Here is a 16,906-nt window from a genome sequence, read left to right as displayed (position 1 = left end):
ACAGGTAGACCTGGGGTACAGAGAGGGACCAACTTCATCATACATGCAATGTAGCTTCCAATAACAAAACTTTGTAGGAACACATAATCCCTCATTAGCATTTATACCCTCTGTTTCCTAACACAATCAGTGAACACATGGTTTACGGGAGCGTTATGCTTCAGATACCTTCTCTTGGTTATTAAAATCCTGGCTGTGTCACCGTCTCTTTACCTAGCACCTGTATGGAACAATGCTGTCTATATTCCAACCACAAATATTTTACATTAGGGTAACTTGAAGGTCAGAAAATTATGTATGTAATTACATACATATATACATATGTAATGTTAATATACATAGATAAACCCATGTATATAAGCCGAACACTCCAATCATCTGTGTAGTAGGCAATGGCTGCTTTTGCTAACCTTTAACTGAACTGTTCTATCGCACTTCTGAGTCAGAAATCATGCTGATATTCCAAACGTGACTGACAATTGTTTCCTAATCATTAGACTCTCCAAAAGCAAATGTTTAGTTATGAATTAATCCCTGACTGGTGAGATTTCACAAAGCAGCTTGAAAGACACAGATGAAAACAATAAAGAAGCAAAGCTGGACCATTGCCGTGTATACAATTACATTAAAACATGACACATCAGAAATCTTATACATGGAAGGTCTCTAACAATGTGAGGATTCAGAATGAGATAAATCCCGACACACTGTACTGTAATCACATGACAGAATAGACCTGCAAAGCTTATTATACTGCATAACCAGATGGTAAACAACAGTTGTCACTGTACTAAGAATTACATCTCTGTAATCAATAATAGGAAGGAGGAACAGTTGCACAACTTGTTTCCTATTATGTTCACTTAGGCAACGTCTAGATCAATAAAGAGCATTAAGCCTCATACCAACTGTAGACCATTCCTGCTCAACATGCCTATCATATGGTAGAGATGGGTCCAGCTGTACTTCAAAAGGCTTGTAAATGGATAACAGTTCTAATCTAACATTAAAAAGTGGTTCAAATAGCAGCAAGCGTAGGCCTTCTTTAGCATATGAGAGGAGACAGACCTATGATGCCAGTTTTAGTATCAAAGCCAGCTTATTTTGCTAACCCATATCTGTATTTTGCTACAGCCTATCTGAAGGATGTCACATGCTCTATACGGAGGAAAGAAAAAAAGAATAGCTTTCCACTGGCTTACATATAGACTAATTATGCAAGTATAGTAAACGGCTGGCAAAAATTATGTATCACCCCAGGCCAATGTGGCAATTAATTATGAGTAAGTTTTTAGCTCATCCCTTTGTTAATTATTTAAACCACCAAGAAATCAGCCCATTCAGCCTCAGCTTCCTTTCAAATCCATCACACAAATGGGAACATTTTAACAAGATGACAAAACACAGGACACTGAGCTCTTTTTACCTATTCCAATAAATACTGCTTTGTAGCCATCTTCTTTCAAGGTCTGGAGTGTCATTCCATCCATTGAAAGGCCTTTACCAAAAACGATCTGAAAGAATTAGAGATTACTTGTTTTTCATGTGAAAACAATTGCTATTGTGTCTTGCATACAGACATCTTCTAAGGAACACAACTAACTCATTTCACACACACACACACCCCCTCCCCAGCGTCAGGCTTAAAAAGCCAGATTGGCTCTGACTTAAGCCAAGTGGCCCAAACTAGATATGGGTAAAGGTACCCTCAGATGATCCTCAGATGGGGGCCACCACAGGCTAGCTTGGTTTCTGCTGTGAGCTACAAGAGTTAAAGCAAGCTAAACCAATGAATAGACCCTGTTTCTGGAACACACTACTGAAGTGAAGCCGTAAACGGCACTTTTCTACTGTGAGTAAACCACTGTACTCAGTGCTGACTCCAAAAGGCTGTATTCCCATGTGAAAATAACGAATTTAAGAAACATGATCGGGAAGAAGAACATCCTTTAGGGAACATACACTAAACAAATCACACCAACCAAAAACCAAACAGTTAAGTTTATTGCAGGAACAGGAGTGCAAGTATGAGCCTCTTACAGTGAAATACAGAAAAGACATGACACTGTTCTGTATTAACAGGGGCTGTGAACAGAAAACCAAGCAATGTTTTCCCGCACAGCACCAGGCACTTGGTAGGCCTCCAATTGCGCAGAATGCAATGCCATTCCCAAAGGAAGGAGGTATTGATTTGTGCTGCACTCTCAAAGCTCACAGCCAGGACTTTGCACTGAGAACACTAGCTAGAAAACCTTTATGCCAAAAACCCTCAGTGAAGCCAATGGCGGGGTTGTGGATTCAGAAAACCTGCCTGCAGAAGACTGGGCTGGAGAAGGCAGGAAGTGGGAGGAACATCCTACTTGCTTGTACTTGCAGCAGACTGTTCTGTATGGTAAACTAACACAGGTTTTCCAAATTCAAAAGTGAAAATGAGATGAGTTTTGATAGAAACTTGCACTTGATCATCCTAATTCAGACAATCAGCAATGCCCAGAGTGTGGCAACTGGTGTTTATTTATTGAAAGGGATGTCACAGTAATAAAAATGCACCTATTATCCATACTTGTTGCAGTTCAATTACTGTTTGCTTCCAGAAGCAAAAGCCGATAGACTTGCACAGTGATATTCCACCAGCAACCCTGCTTTGAGCAGCCATTGCAGAGGTTGAGCAACTATAGTTGCAAGAGACGGGGAACAGTGTTTGCTGTGTGTTCAGCAAACCAACTCCAGCAGCCTCTTGTGTAAAGGTTATGCAATTGAAGATACACACACCTTTCGCTCAGCTCTCCTAACCCCAAGGCTTTTGAGTGCACAGAGTGCATGAGATTCCTCTTCTGGTATTTTGTACTTCTTGACATGGGTACGTGTGGTTTTAGCTCTGTACTTTACACTTGCTGAACTTGAATGTTTTCCCCCAGGTTTTTGTTCTATCGCCTGGGTATTCACTTTACAAAATGCCATGCTCTATCGTGCAAGCACTATGTGTTGTGATCTTAGCAACGGATAGCGCTTTAGTCTTCATGTCATTGTATTTCTTGTTATTGAACCTATGTTCCATTTAATATACTTTTCCTATCAGTGATAAAATAAGAAAAATATAAAATACAGGCTACAAAACCTAAACCACCCATCATGGTTTTGGTCTTTGGAGATTTAGTATATATATTTAGTATTACAGATTTTATCAGAGTGTAAAAGCCGTTGAGTTGTAATCCTTTCAGGACCACAGACTACATCCTCACTGGCAACACAATACATCCCATAAATTGTCATTCCGGTTTTTTATCCTATTGTAGACATACGGTATGAAAACCTAATGAAGGAATTTAAATGGCAATACTATTTTATGTGGGGATTCATAATACTCCCAGGGCCCAGCTCCGTAATCCTTATTCAGCTGACTAATTCTTACTAATTTCAGCAGAATTACTTGAATAAACAGCACTACTGAGCGTTTACCCAATACAGCACTTTCCAGAACAGATTTGAAATGCTTTAAGTAAACACTAGGAAATATTCTGAGCTTATATGTGAAGTATCTAAAGCTGAGGTATAAAGCTGAGGTACTTTGCTAACCAGCTTGCCAAAGGGTCAACTGCAAACCAGTGACAAAGCTTGGAAGCAAATTTACACTGAGATTCTCTGCTGCACTTCAAACCTGCAGAGGACTTGCAGGTCAAGTTGATGTGGTGGCTCCATCAGTCCATGCTAGAGACCTTTCCATAGCAGAGAGCCCTGGGAAACTGGATTTTGGAGAGCTTCTGCCCAGCAATTTGATCTAAAAATGTCTCAGTGCTCTGGTTTTAGCCCCATCCCTACCTCAACCTCCATTGTGTCAGTCTTCTCAAGGGGTACAAAGGGATCTTTAGAATAGAAAAACAGACATAAAGCATTTAAAGCTTTATCTTACATCTTCCCCACATGTTTATGAAACCTGGGCAGATGAGGTTCTCACATGACTCTTGTGACAAGTCACAATATGAACCAACGTGAAGGATTCCTGGAAGAACTTCTTGTTTCACTGTATGCTTTAGTATCATGTTAAAAATACATTATCCTTCCCAATACTCAAATATTTGATCCAGTGATGCATTATTTGTGACTTCTATTAAAATGAGCAGCAGTTGTAAATACGATCTAATCTTCAGCTCCAGCTCTAAATTAACAATAAAGCAGTGTTCCCACTATCTAGAAACAACAGACATTTATTTAACAGAATAATGCATAACTATTACTTTCCAACAAGTTGAATGACTGGGTTTTTTTTTTTACACATTAACACTTTAATTTTATGCATTTTATTGTAAGATTCACTTGGATGCAAGACCGTGTGCTAAACTAGTAAGGAAAAAAATCCCCAAACCAGGATTTTGAAGGTGCTGAATAGTGTTGAACAAGGCCCTGTAAGCATAGGCCAAGCCCCAGCACGTTGCCGTGATTTGTCCATCTCTGGTATGGCCAGAATGACCACACACCTCATTTAAGTGTTTTACTAATTCTTCTGGATTTTGCAGTTGTTCGGTAGTGAAATTCCAAAATACTGGAGGGGCCCACTGACCTAGATACTTGCCCATACTATCCCACACACCCTGCCACTCATGGCTGTCCAGCCTCTGGGAAAATCTCTCGGTCCTCCTACATCGTCGTTTGACCCCAGACAAGACCCAAACCTGAATCTGCTTAACTCTTGAAATCAGTAGTGGGCAAAACACACTCTGTATGCGTGTTAGCATGGTGATTCCCATCACCATCAGCAAACAAGTCTCAAGAGCATTAAAAGGCCATTTAAAAAATTCAAAACTCTCAAATGTAAATGGTCTGGGGGGACGACTAGGAGGGTAAAAGGATGTCTCCTTCACAGGTTGAGCACCTGAGAAGGAGAAAAAAGATGTGTAATTGCTAAGCACCTCCATCATATACCTCCCAAAGTATAAAGGTGGTGACCACACTGGGAACATAAACCAGATCAGTTTCATGATCAATGATTCTATTGTATTACAAGTCATTACCATAAAGTACAATGGGATAAAAACCTTAGCCCAAGCCCCACACTTGAAAAACACTAATACAGCCAATACCGGATGGACGTAAGATATGGTATACTGAAACTGTGAGATCAAGAGGAAAAACCTTGAGAGCCAATAAATCAGCATTGTGACGAGTGACTATCAATCCAGTCAGATCTGTTCTTATCTCAACCCCTCGAGCCCCACGTTGGGCGCCAAAAAGAACTGTCGTGGTTTAAACCCAGTCAGGTAACTTGTTCACTCACTCCCAGTGAGTGGTGCCAAGCTGACAACAATCAAGGTCCGTGTTCGTCTCCCCCCCCTCCCTGCACCGGGGCTCTCCCCTTCCCCGCTCCCGGAGGAACGGGGAGGAGGATCGAGAGAGTGCAACTCCTACGGGTTGAGACAAGAACAGTCCAGCAACAAATCACCACCGCTACTATCAGCTAAAACAATGATAAGGGAAAATAACAAGGGAAGAGAATACGATACCACCGGCCAAGAAAACGAGTTCCACCCGGAAGCCCCTGTCCTTCCGGGCAACTCCCAGTTACCCCCCACCCCGGGCATGACGTGCTGTGGTATGGAATACCTCCCCGGCTAGCCCGGGTCAGGCGCCCCGTCTCTGCTTCCTCACAGCTTCCCCTCCTCCCTGGCAGAGCATGAGCCTCACAAAGTCCTTGGTCAGGGTAAACATCACTTAGCAACAACCGAAAACATCGGCTTCACCAACGCTGTTCTCAAAACTAGAAGTCAAAACACAGCACTGCACCAGTTAACACAAAGGAAAAAACATGACTGCTACTGCTGAACCCAGGACAGGGAACAAAAGGAGAAGTCTGGACTAAGAATGTTTTAAGTGATGCCAAACTTGCATGGAAAAAAACTCGATTATAAAAAAAAAAAATCAAATCATTCCAGTGGCTACCCTGAACCCCTAAAGCAATTTAGGAATTTGTTTCTTACAGACAATTAATCACATGCCGGCATGCCAGATGAGAACTATTGATTGCCCTTTTCCAAACTAGTGGCATTCAGACAGGAGACAGACAAATGCCCTGAGCAAGAGGAAGCATCTTCCTGCCTCTGTCTGGCATAGCTTTTAATCGTTCTTTACTAATGTGCATGACATTTTGCTGTTAATCTTTGGCAGGGTTCTTGTTCTTTTTTTCTCTCTGAGCTATACATAGGCAGGGTGTATTTTTCATTACCTTCACTCCAAGATCCTTCATAAGCTCAGCTTCAAAATTCACCACATCGTACGGCAGGCGGAACTGGGGGATTTCAGACGTACTAAAACAAAGAGAAATGAATGCTTCTGAAACACTTCCAGCTATGAGGGAGAAAGGATTATTTGTTACAACTTCAATTCTTATAGCACACCTTAGTTAATTCTGACATATGTGAATGGAAATGTGCTGAAGCTTGGCTTTCTTAAGTTATTAGAGTGACACAACAGCATTATTCACCCAATGCTAAAAATACAGGCCAGAAGTACCTTGAGGCCAATCCGGCCCACGCATGCAGGTAACTGTTTCACATATGTTGAGCTTGAGTGCGAAAGAGCATCAGCTCCATTTCTTTTGCTCGCCAGGAATATGTAACACTAAACAAACAGAAGACACCCACTGCAGAACAGGTCGCATGGCTACTAAAAGCAAAGCGATCTCCTAGCAATGATTCATTAAGCTATTAGGATGGACAAAGTAATTCATTTTCTATCAGCTCTTGGCCTCAAGTCTGCTTTTTGACTTGATGTTTATTATCTGGTATTTTTTCCTCCTGGGGAAGATTTGGAATGACACCTTCAAGTTCCCAGAATCACACATCTCCTGTATGGACAAACTGCAGTGCCAGCATAAAATCTCAGTTCATATATACTGGTACAAATCTTTATCTCCAATGAAATGACATCTACTTATACCAGTTCAAAGGCCCTGCCATAAACCACATTACAGGTAATCAGAGTGAAGTTCTTGTTTAGATACTTTTGTTCAATGAAGATCAAAACCCTGCATATGCAGAAAAATGAATCTCTCCCCAGATATTCCTAAAGCTTCTGTCTAATGTGTTTTCAAATTAATGGAGCTATCGTTTCCATAACAAAGCACTGGCACCAGAGATGCACTGTGGCTTTGTTTTACATATTGGTAGTGACCACACCATCTTTAACATCTAACTTTGATGGGCCACAAGGATTTTCTTTGTTTCAAGTCGCATCAACTTTATTTACATTGATAAGAAAGTGGTGGTCCTCCTTCTAATTTCTAATACTGCCCTTTTTTCGCCTTTCCTGACCAGTGTGCAATGAAAAGTGTGCTATATATCAGATAATACATAATGAACATGTCATGACAATACAACTTTCATAGGTCATTCTAAGTAAAAATGCATCTGAGGCACAAACTGATGTATCAAGATGATTCTGCAACAGAGATTCGATAAAGAAATCTAATAAAGAAATCTAATAAAGAAAGGAAAGTCCTATTTTCTAAGCCATCTATATATCTGTTGAAGGCCTGTCATGCTCCCAGAACACCACTGGCTGCTTTATGTCACCACCAGAACCTGTAAACTATTCCTTGCTCTTATTAAACATTTACTTACAGTTTTGTGCTGTGGAATATACCCACGTATACGTACATACATGTTCTTATGCAAACACACAGTTCTGTGGGGACACATGCATGCACATTTATGACAATAAGCATTTTATGGAAGCCATCATGCTGATCAATACTTCTGATACATCAATTATTCTGATACAACTTCTTTCAGCAGCCAAAGACAGGCTCCGACTCTGCAATAGAGAGATGGAGCGGGGGAAAGAAATGGGGCAGAAGTGCAGAAGGGATGCAGTGGATGGGACCAGCACGTCACAGATTCACCTCTTCTACACATCTGATCCAAGTTAAAGGTGCCTGATGTTTCTAAGGTGGTACCTTTGCTTAAGGGATGAAAGGAATGTATGTTGTAAAGCACCAGCGTAGTCAGGAGCACAAGCAGTGAAGCTTGTTCGGTTTCTAAGCAAGAGCATGATCTGCTCATGCCTACTCTCTACTATAAAGCATAAATTTCACACTACTGGTGAAATGTAGGCAAACCAACGTGAAGAATTCAGACATGGTCAGCAACCACAGGCTTAAGCTACACTTATGGATCACACCACAGAGCTGCAATCCCTAGACACCTTTCTATTGTCACAACATTACTGCAGTTAGCTATGATGGAGCATGCATGTGAAAGAACATCCTAGTTAAAATGCACTTTAAAAAAGCAGCTGATTCCAAAGCCAACATTAATTTGGGCTTCTCAGCCAGCTGCAACAGTTTCTGAAGCCTTGAAAATGCACTCATCAATAACCTAAATTTGTCAAAAGCTGGGCTGCAAAGACTTAGAAATGCAATAATCAATGACTGGTGCCACAGGCTAACCTCCCTTCTGATCCAAGATTAAAATAAGAACAAAAGGAACTGATGCTCTTAAACCAGATGTGAAACTTTCTCCAATGACTGGAAGGAAAAGCTGACCTTGACTGCTATATGCTCCTGAAGACTCAAAAGAAATCCCTTTTAAACTGCACTGCTTGACCACTAAGGACAATAACAGAACAGGCAAAACATAGTGTAAGGCTTTCTGCAGCAGAACAGACTGAGTTTTATTTTAAATTCAACTTAAAACATGAAGAACAGATGCAACTTAAAACCACACTGTTTCAAACAGGCAAGCACACAGGAAGCAACTGAAGGATTGTACTGTAAGCAACTGCAGAAAGTACCGTATTATACTGCCAAGTCCAACCCGAGTCTAACCTGTCACCAAGTAAAGCTTCATTGTTAGAAACATGTCATTATTTCCTACTAGGAACTGATTAGAAATCTGGTATTTATGAAAGCATATGCTACTCAGCAGGTGAGCTGGTATTTCATATACTAGATTTGCAATCCTCTATGGCAACCAGCTCCACAGTTATATATAAACACCTTGATAATTGGGTGGAATACTTCTGAGCCTCACTGGGAAAAATGCAAGTAATCAGTTCAACTTCTCCAGCATTGATTCTCTATCTCCCAGAGCACTGAGTAAGTATTTGACATTATGACATTATGGATCAAATTCATTAACGGTGTCAACTCTATTGATTCCAGTGATGCTGCAAAGAGAAACGCGAGCGTGTTACCCTTCTCTCTCTGTTTATCTCTTTCTTCATAAACGTTTTAGTGTGAGTATATCTTCAACATAACAGATTTGATTTTGAATGGCCTGGTATCCACTAGTTAGCTTCTAAAATACATTATCTTATCCAAGAAACTTAGAAGACATGATCTCAGCATTGCTATGGTGATAGAAATTCACCTACAAGTAGAGAGGACATAACACTATAGAGATATCAGCCAAGTGGTGACCATATAGGAAAACTGCAATGGTGCCTTCCACTGTATATCTGCAATTTGATGAAGGCTGTGAATTGTAGGAGGTCTTTTCTCTTATGCTATGGTTTGTTAAAGCTGCAAGCCCAAGCACATGGGACAGGTTTATTCACTGTCACCTTTATTTGCACAAAGGTAATTCATTAAAACATTCTACATTTAAAATTTTCTCCATGAAATTAGTATCAGTATAAAACATTTTAAACAGCTACCAATTCTTTTGCTATATAGGGCTGCAAGTACTTCATCAGGCAGTAGATGATCTTCAGGTTCTTTCCAACCCTGCCCATTCCATGATTATAATAATCTTCTTTTAACATTTCTGGATAAGGGGAAAATGGTTCCTGACATCACTTTCTCAAGTGTTAATTTGATGACAACAATTCCCCCCTGGAATTTGAGAGGTCATATGAAGAGAACACAGGAGGTAGCCATCAGATTTAGAGTTAAAGCTCCCTTGTAACTGTAACTGGTTTAACCTGAAAGACGAATTCTTTAAATTAATGAATTTTTATACTCTCTTCCTTAGTAAAGGATTGTGTATAAACTATGTTTGCTCCATAGTTTTTGTTATGCTTTCTACAATCATTGGAATCAGTGCTTTGCTGTCATTGTTTTTTACCTTAAGCCACCAACGTAGTCATGCTTTTCAAATATGGTGAGGTTTGAATAGCCCAATCGAGCCAAAAAGGAAGCACAACTTAAACTTGCAGGTCCTGCACCAAGAAGAGCTATCTTCACGTGATAGGCTTCAGGCATATCTTCTAGAGGAGGTAAGGATGGGTTTCTGATCTGAGGAATATTCATAGCTTTGAACACCTGAAAAGCAATACAACAGATTACACACTTTACATTCCCTCCTTACATTTTCTTATGAGCGACGTGATGGAAGCTTCTACTTGTGCTGTCACCTTGATTTATCAGTGCAGATTGCTTCAGAATGCGATAGGAATTCCCAAATGACATGATGTGTGTGCATTTGTGAGAGATACTGGAGTTGCAGGGTTTAGTCCTTTTTGTCTCAAAAATGATCTTTCACTACCGTGAGTTTTACAGAGAAGATGGAACCTTCTGGGAAGAACCTTACAGGGAAGACTGTTGTGTTACTAGCAGTAACACAATAACAACACAGCCAGGCAGATGGCAGAGAACCTCTGCAACACCAAAAATTTCCTTCCAAACAATGTTCAGATTATTCTTACCACCAGAAAAGTATTTCTGCAGGCAACGTCATGCCAGTGACAATCTTGCTTCTTCAAGAGACATCTTGTGTGACCCTGGATGAATCACCTATGGCTTGACTTTCCAGAGGTGGTAATAACCAACCTTAGGTGGTTTTGAAATGCTTTTAGGAACTGCCCCTAGTCTTCAGTGCAGTGTTTTCAAAGGTAACCCATGCTTTAGATGCCTCCTCTCGGATTGTTTTGATACGACTTATTTCATGTGAGTTGCTGACCTATGTCAGATGTTCTCCACTTCTTAATCAGGTGTCCAAAAGCTCGAATGAAAGTTAGACTGCTTTCCCCTGAACCGCCTCGATTCCTCTCCTGTAAAATGGTGATGATCTGCTCCATTCTGTCTTGACAATTAAAAGTACTTTGGGATGGTCTCTTACCACTGTAACCTATTTATACAGAACCCAGCACAATGGGCTCCTAACCTAGCTGTAATGGCACATAAGTTACATCAGATTCGGGTTTAATCAGTTCTTTGATCAGCCATACAGGTAGGAGGCTAGGGCAGAAATGTCCTACATTCACTGAGCTACACTTCCCTGTGCTCTGCATTTACACACATTGTAGAGAAAGGAATGGAGTCTATCTTGGATAACCTACAAAAGGAAAAAGAATAGATTCACAGCCCTTTGCAAGCTACTAAAGATTAGGAGCATGGAAAAACATATTCTGTGGCAGAAGCACAATATACCAAAAGGATGCAAGAGTTCACTGCACTGGGATTCTCAGTCATATCACAAACACTTCAAAGCTGCACCTCAAGAATCAACCTTGTTCCCATCTACTTCGATGCAGGACTGCATTCCATAAGTACCAACTGGTCCTCTAAAATACCCATCATCTGTTGCCTTAATAAACATGCTGTTGAAGTTATCGCGCAAGTTTACTGACAGCTTTTACTGTCCTTAGAACTCAAGAAGGAAAAGGTTTTTCACATTGAACTTTGGAAATCCCACTCATGAAGAGGATTTTCCATTTCTATTTGGAATCAATGCTCATTTTCTCCATGCACACTTGAGCACTCATGCCAGGTAAAGCAATTATGAGTTCCTTCCCCTCCTCAAATTCCTGTGTCAAATTCCTCCAGTCTTTGTAAACTGACACAGCATTTTAACCGACTGCAAGGAGCAGGAGACAGATAATTGTTCTTTAAAAAGAACCATTTCAACCTGACAATGATACAATATGGGAAGGTTTAATGTGGTTATTAATAGATTTAACAGGCTGGAAAGCTGATGTTGTGCTGTGAAGCGAGACTGTGATAACCAAAATGCGCCAGGGTTATGCTCAAATCTCTGCTTTGTTACATCCACAAGGAAAGGGCTTGAATGAAACCAAGCTGCCACTGAAGTCTCCTGCAGCTGTTTTAGAAGGCTACTTAGCGATACCAATTATAACTTGTGTATTTAATGGGTATATTGAACACTGTGAATGTGCATATACTTAATAAATGCATTATTAATTTATTGATAACATAATTATGATTATATTTATTACTGAATAGTTATACCCATCCAGTAATTGTGATACTAAAGTGCCACACTAGCACAGTGGGCATTAAGTTTCAGAAACCAAGCACTCATGCAGGAAATCCTAGTAGTTCAGGCTGAATGGTCAACTTCAATTCTGCCTGTTTGCAAAGAGGGTGAAACTGCCTTTCTTGCTGCACAAGCTGGCCATGCTGCATATCTTGCCATCTGGAATTCAGTGGCAGTTTTGCATATTAAGGTTGGCAGGGGAACTGTGTGAAAATAGCAAACTGCTCCAATGCATCTCAAACGATTTTCACTCACTTGATGGTGAAGTTTCCCTACGCTGTAAATCACCCAATTAAATATCACTGAACTCTTTTGGACAAATCCTTTGGTGTGCAGAGATGACCTGCCTTGCAAGCAAGTGTTCAATGCCACATTGCACACAACTGTGATAGAATCCCAGACTGGTCTGCTTTGGAAAGGACCTTAAAGCTCATCCAGTTCCAACCCCTGCCACAGGCAGGGACGCCTTCCACTAGAGCAGGTTGCTCCAAGCCCCTGTGTCCAACCTGGCCTTGAACAATGCCAGGGATGGGGCAGCCACAGCTTCTCTGGGCACCCTGTGCCAGCGCCTCAGCACCCTCACAGGGAAGAGCTTCTGCCTTAGATCTAACCTGAACTGCTCCTGTTTCAGTCTGAACCCATCACCCCTTGTCCTATCGCTCCAGTCCCTGATGTTCTCAACCTGTCTTCATACAGGATGTGCTCCAGCTCCAGATCATCCTCATGGCACTCCAACTTCATCTCCAGTTTTAACCTGCTCAGAACGTGGTCCAGATGCAAGTACAGTTTAGTACTACTGCTGTCCTTGTCCATCTTCCCTTCAAAAAGAGGATTTCCTTTTTCTTCGGGTGAAGGTTTTATTTTCTTTGGCAGAGTTTTTTAACCAATTCTGGTTATTTAACCCATATTTAACCCAATTTAACCCATTCAGGAAAATGGGACCAAATAATGGATTTTAAAGCTGAATCTTTCAGTGGAAAGACTAAGCCACTGTCCCCATGTCTGCCTTTCCTTCTGGCTCACTCATACACAAACAATAGAGATTAGTTAGATTATTACTAGACATTAATAGCACTGGCATTTATTCTTTAACTATCAAATACTGTGCAATCATCATTATTTCATCATCTAGGGCCTCTTCAAACCAAACCCACACAGATTCCATCCACTTCTTAAGCTTCATGTCACTAGGGTCAATAGAAAGGATCCCCCACTTTTCAAAACAAGGCTATGGAGACTCCGTCCTCAAGCAAGACACAATTTGACCAAACCAAACCAGCCACTCTATTCTACTCATGTTCCAACAACTGAAATAAATCCTCTCTTGATTTAGACGTTTATAACATATTACAGTTTCCTTACTTGCATTACTTCAACATGTAAAGGTGTGAATGCACTTGCTCAATGTTCCCCCTCCAGTGTGAAATCTGGGGGCTTGTTCTCTTCTCCCTTATCATTTAAACATCCTTTCACTGCAGTGAGCTTGTTCTTGTTCCAAAACGTGGTGTACTTCACAAAGAGCAGAACTGCAGGCACTGTATGCAAACACAGTAGTTCCCACTCAAGCAAACTCCAGTGATTTCAATTGCTGAGCATCTGATACAAGTTCCATTTTCCTGGAAAGTTTCAGCCAACTCATTGTAGCTGTTTTTCAGGATGCAGATAGGGAAAAGCTTATTGTTCTCCTCATGGAATAAAATCCTCATTCTTTAGTATTAGCATGTTTTGATGACAAGAGGTGACATTTGGCAGAGTGGCAGGTGACTCAGAGAAATGCATTCTGCTAACGTGATGACAATCATTTTATGGCATAGTAAGCATGGTTTAAATGAATCTAAGCCATTTAAAACCATTAGAGCAGGTTACTCACAACCATGATTCCAATTTTTTATAGAAATTAGAATAAAGTAACTCGTTTCAGGCACTTTGGAGTTTTCCAATCGGAATTTTTCATCGGAATGCTGTGGATACCCTTCTCCACCTATGTGCAGAATTCAATGCTTGTTTCCATGCTTAAACTCTATAGAAAGGAGTTTATTAGTCAGGTTTGCCATTAAATATCCTTCACTAATATGATGAGATACCAAACAGCTATTGACATAGCTGTTTAACAGATAAATACCAGCATCTAGCTGGTGTTTATTTTAGTGGGAAACATATTGGTGTATTCTGAATTATTACCAATTTCACTCATGCACAGAAAGAAAAATACAGGCAATGAAATCAGTAACATTTAGGAACCAATTGTATTAGTTTCACACTCCCCCACTGGTTTCCATGGATATTTATCCTGTAGGCTGGTTTCCATTAATATGGGGCAGTTGACTACTTAAGGCAGAAAACCTACATGAGAACTGTATTTTAGCATTTATTCCAGTCCCAAGAAAAGCCATGGATCTAGGACACTGCCGAGTCCATGCCTCAACATGTCATGAATCCCACCACTAGGAAGGACACAGCAACATTAATCTAAATGCCTTAAAAAGAAACCAAAGAATGCTTAATGCCTGTAAAACATATTGTGGAGTTTATGGAACTTGTCCAAATAGCAGCAAGTCTCTCGGCACTGGCCTGAGATATCAGAAGTCACAGAATCACAGAATGGTTTGGGTTGGAAAAGACCTTAAGATCATGCAGTTCCAACACCAACAGTTCCAACAGCAAGGTGTCCAGGGACACCTCACACTAGACCATGTCGCCCAAGGCTCTGTCCAGCCTGGCCTTGAACACTGCCAGGGATGGAGCATTCACAACGTCAGTCAGATTCATCCCGAGTTACTGTAGGAGGATGGAACTTCAGAAGGCTCCACGAGAATCATGTTAAGACTGATCAGAGCTGTCAATATGTGACCAAATGAGGCACCCTGAACACAAGACATAGCTGTTGCTTCCTTGCACACTGTGGGCTGGGGGAGAAGGGAGGTTGAGCATTGAGTGGGGAATCCTCACCACAGCCTACCCTTCCAGACCTGCTGAGATGTCTCCAGGTTAGCAGCAGGCAAGCTCATACAATGCATCTTTTAGGAAAAAAAACACATCAAGTTTCCTTCTTCGACTTCTTTCTGCTGCAACAGCAGCCAGAATGCATCTCCAGAGAGAAACAAATCACCAGATCTGTAGCTGGCACAAGAGTCCCAATACTAAATGATCTAGTATTTAAATCTACCATGCAGCAACTAAATTAATACCTTTTCTGCTTAGCTTGTGGTACACTATTCAGAATGATTAACTAGAAACACAAGAGAACCTTTCAGTTCCATGATGTCTATCCAAGAATGGAAGATTTTGAGGGCTCATTGCTAATACCACAACAGACAACGTAATAGATCACACTTCCTTTTTACTACAAGCTTACAAACTTGTACCTGAATAACCAGTAATTTTAGTGTATTCTGTGGGACTGACAATCATACAGCTCATGCCTGTATGTATTGTCACTCCAACCTCAGTATATTTTCACTGGACTTGTGTTCCAAACCCAGAGATGTTCCCTGATTCTAAAGTACTTGGGCAAAGGAGACAGATAAAGACATTAATATAATCCTGACCTGTGCAGCAGCAGGTGTAACCTGTGCTTGACACTCATCATTTATAATAGTGAGCTTTTACTCCATGTTATTCTCTAGATGCAACAGTTACCGTGGTAACTGCATCCCAGTGTACACATTCTACATCAAAAATACAAACGGACGTTTCCTCATTCCCCCCCCCCATTTGAACGTTTCATTGTCAAAAATCCACCTTTTTTTCCAGACTGGATTACAATTCACTGTGAGAATGAGCCGACCACACTTAAGGAACTCAACGGAGGGGCAGAAGGAAGATGTGAGTAGGCGTGAGGAACCATTTTTGTGTCGCTCTGCTGTATGCAAGACCAGTATCTTACAATTAGGCATTTTCACTGCAGTGTGAACAGATGATCAGTCATTGTTCAGAAGCACAAAGGGCCACACGTCATACCCATATATTTGCCATTTTAAACCCACATTCCTGGTTTAGTGCAGTTTTTATCTTTCATCTCAGCCAGCAGTTGTGCCTTTTTAGTAGCGCGCACGCGTAACGTGGCAAGTGTATGATGCTCAGCCAAATTCCATGGGGGGAAGAAGTCTAAAACTGGCTTTATGCACAATGGAGTTTGCAGTAAATAAGCCCCTGTGGGACAAACTATTGCACAGTCCATGAGAATTTCCATGTAGCTCTCATTAAGAGTAGCACATGTTGCATGCCTGCATTACACCATTTGCTAAGTTACTCAGATAAGTAAAGATGTGAACACACTTTGCTTGCAGTACCTGGGCCAATTTTTCTATGAGCAACAGAACCGTGGGATTTTCTTCAGTGGTTTGTATTTTTGTCATGATTTTTACTTGGAAGCATTCATACCATTGTTTTTTTTCCCCCACTATACATACTTTCCCGATTTTAACTGAAGGAAACCTAAACCAACAACACTGAGTACAAAACCGACTGCCTAGTATTACTTCTGATGAGTACCACAGTACATACAAAGGCTCTGTTAAAAAGCAGTAAATCTAAAGGTTATTCAAACCAAATTTTATCATTTTAGGATATCACAAAATACTCCAGATGATAAAATTTCCTGACGTGCTATTTTTGTTACAGTGCTAAATAGCGTAACAACCTTACTTTGTTAGAACTACTATCACTTTAAACAAACTTGAAACACAAGGAGCAAA

At 40.8% G+C, this 16,906-nt stretch overlaps 1 protein-coding gene across 2 annotated transcripts in view; it reads right to left on the bottom strand.

Moving 5' to 3' along the window:
- Positions 1 to 16,906, bottom strand: part of DPYD (dihydropyrimidine dehydrogenase) — a 346,394-nt gene that overhangs the window by 218,753 nt on the left and 110,735 nt on the right. For both annotated transcript variants that reach the window (XM_061461954.1, XM_061461963.1), the window contains exons 6-8: positions 10,059 to 10,255; positions 6,218 to 6,299; positions 1,427 to 1,514 (exon numbers count right to left, since the gene is read on the bottom strand). In XM_061461954.1, the coding sequence (XP_061317938.1) occupies positions 1,427 to 1,514; positions 6,218 to 6,299; positions 10,059 to 10,255 (367 nt within the window). The remainder of the gene's footprint in view (positions 1 to 1,426; positions 1,515 to 6,217; positions 6,300 to 10,058; positions 10,256 to 16,906) is intronic.

Source organism: Pezoporus flaviventris, unplaced genomic scaffold, assembly GCF_033815535.1.
Source record: "Pezoporus flaviventris isolate CSIRO_AGI_PZ_B2104156 unplaced genomic scaffold, CSIRO_AGI_Pfla_v1 ptg000001l, whole genome shotgun sequence".
Lineage (NCBI taxonomy): Eukaryota > Metazoa > Chordata > Aves > Psittaciformes > Psittacidae > Pezoporus > Pezoporus flaviventris.
This window is presented reverse-complemented; position numbering and strand designations above follow the sequence as displayed.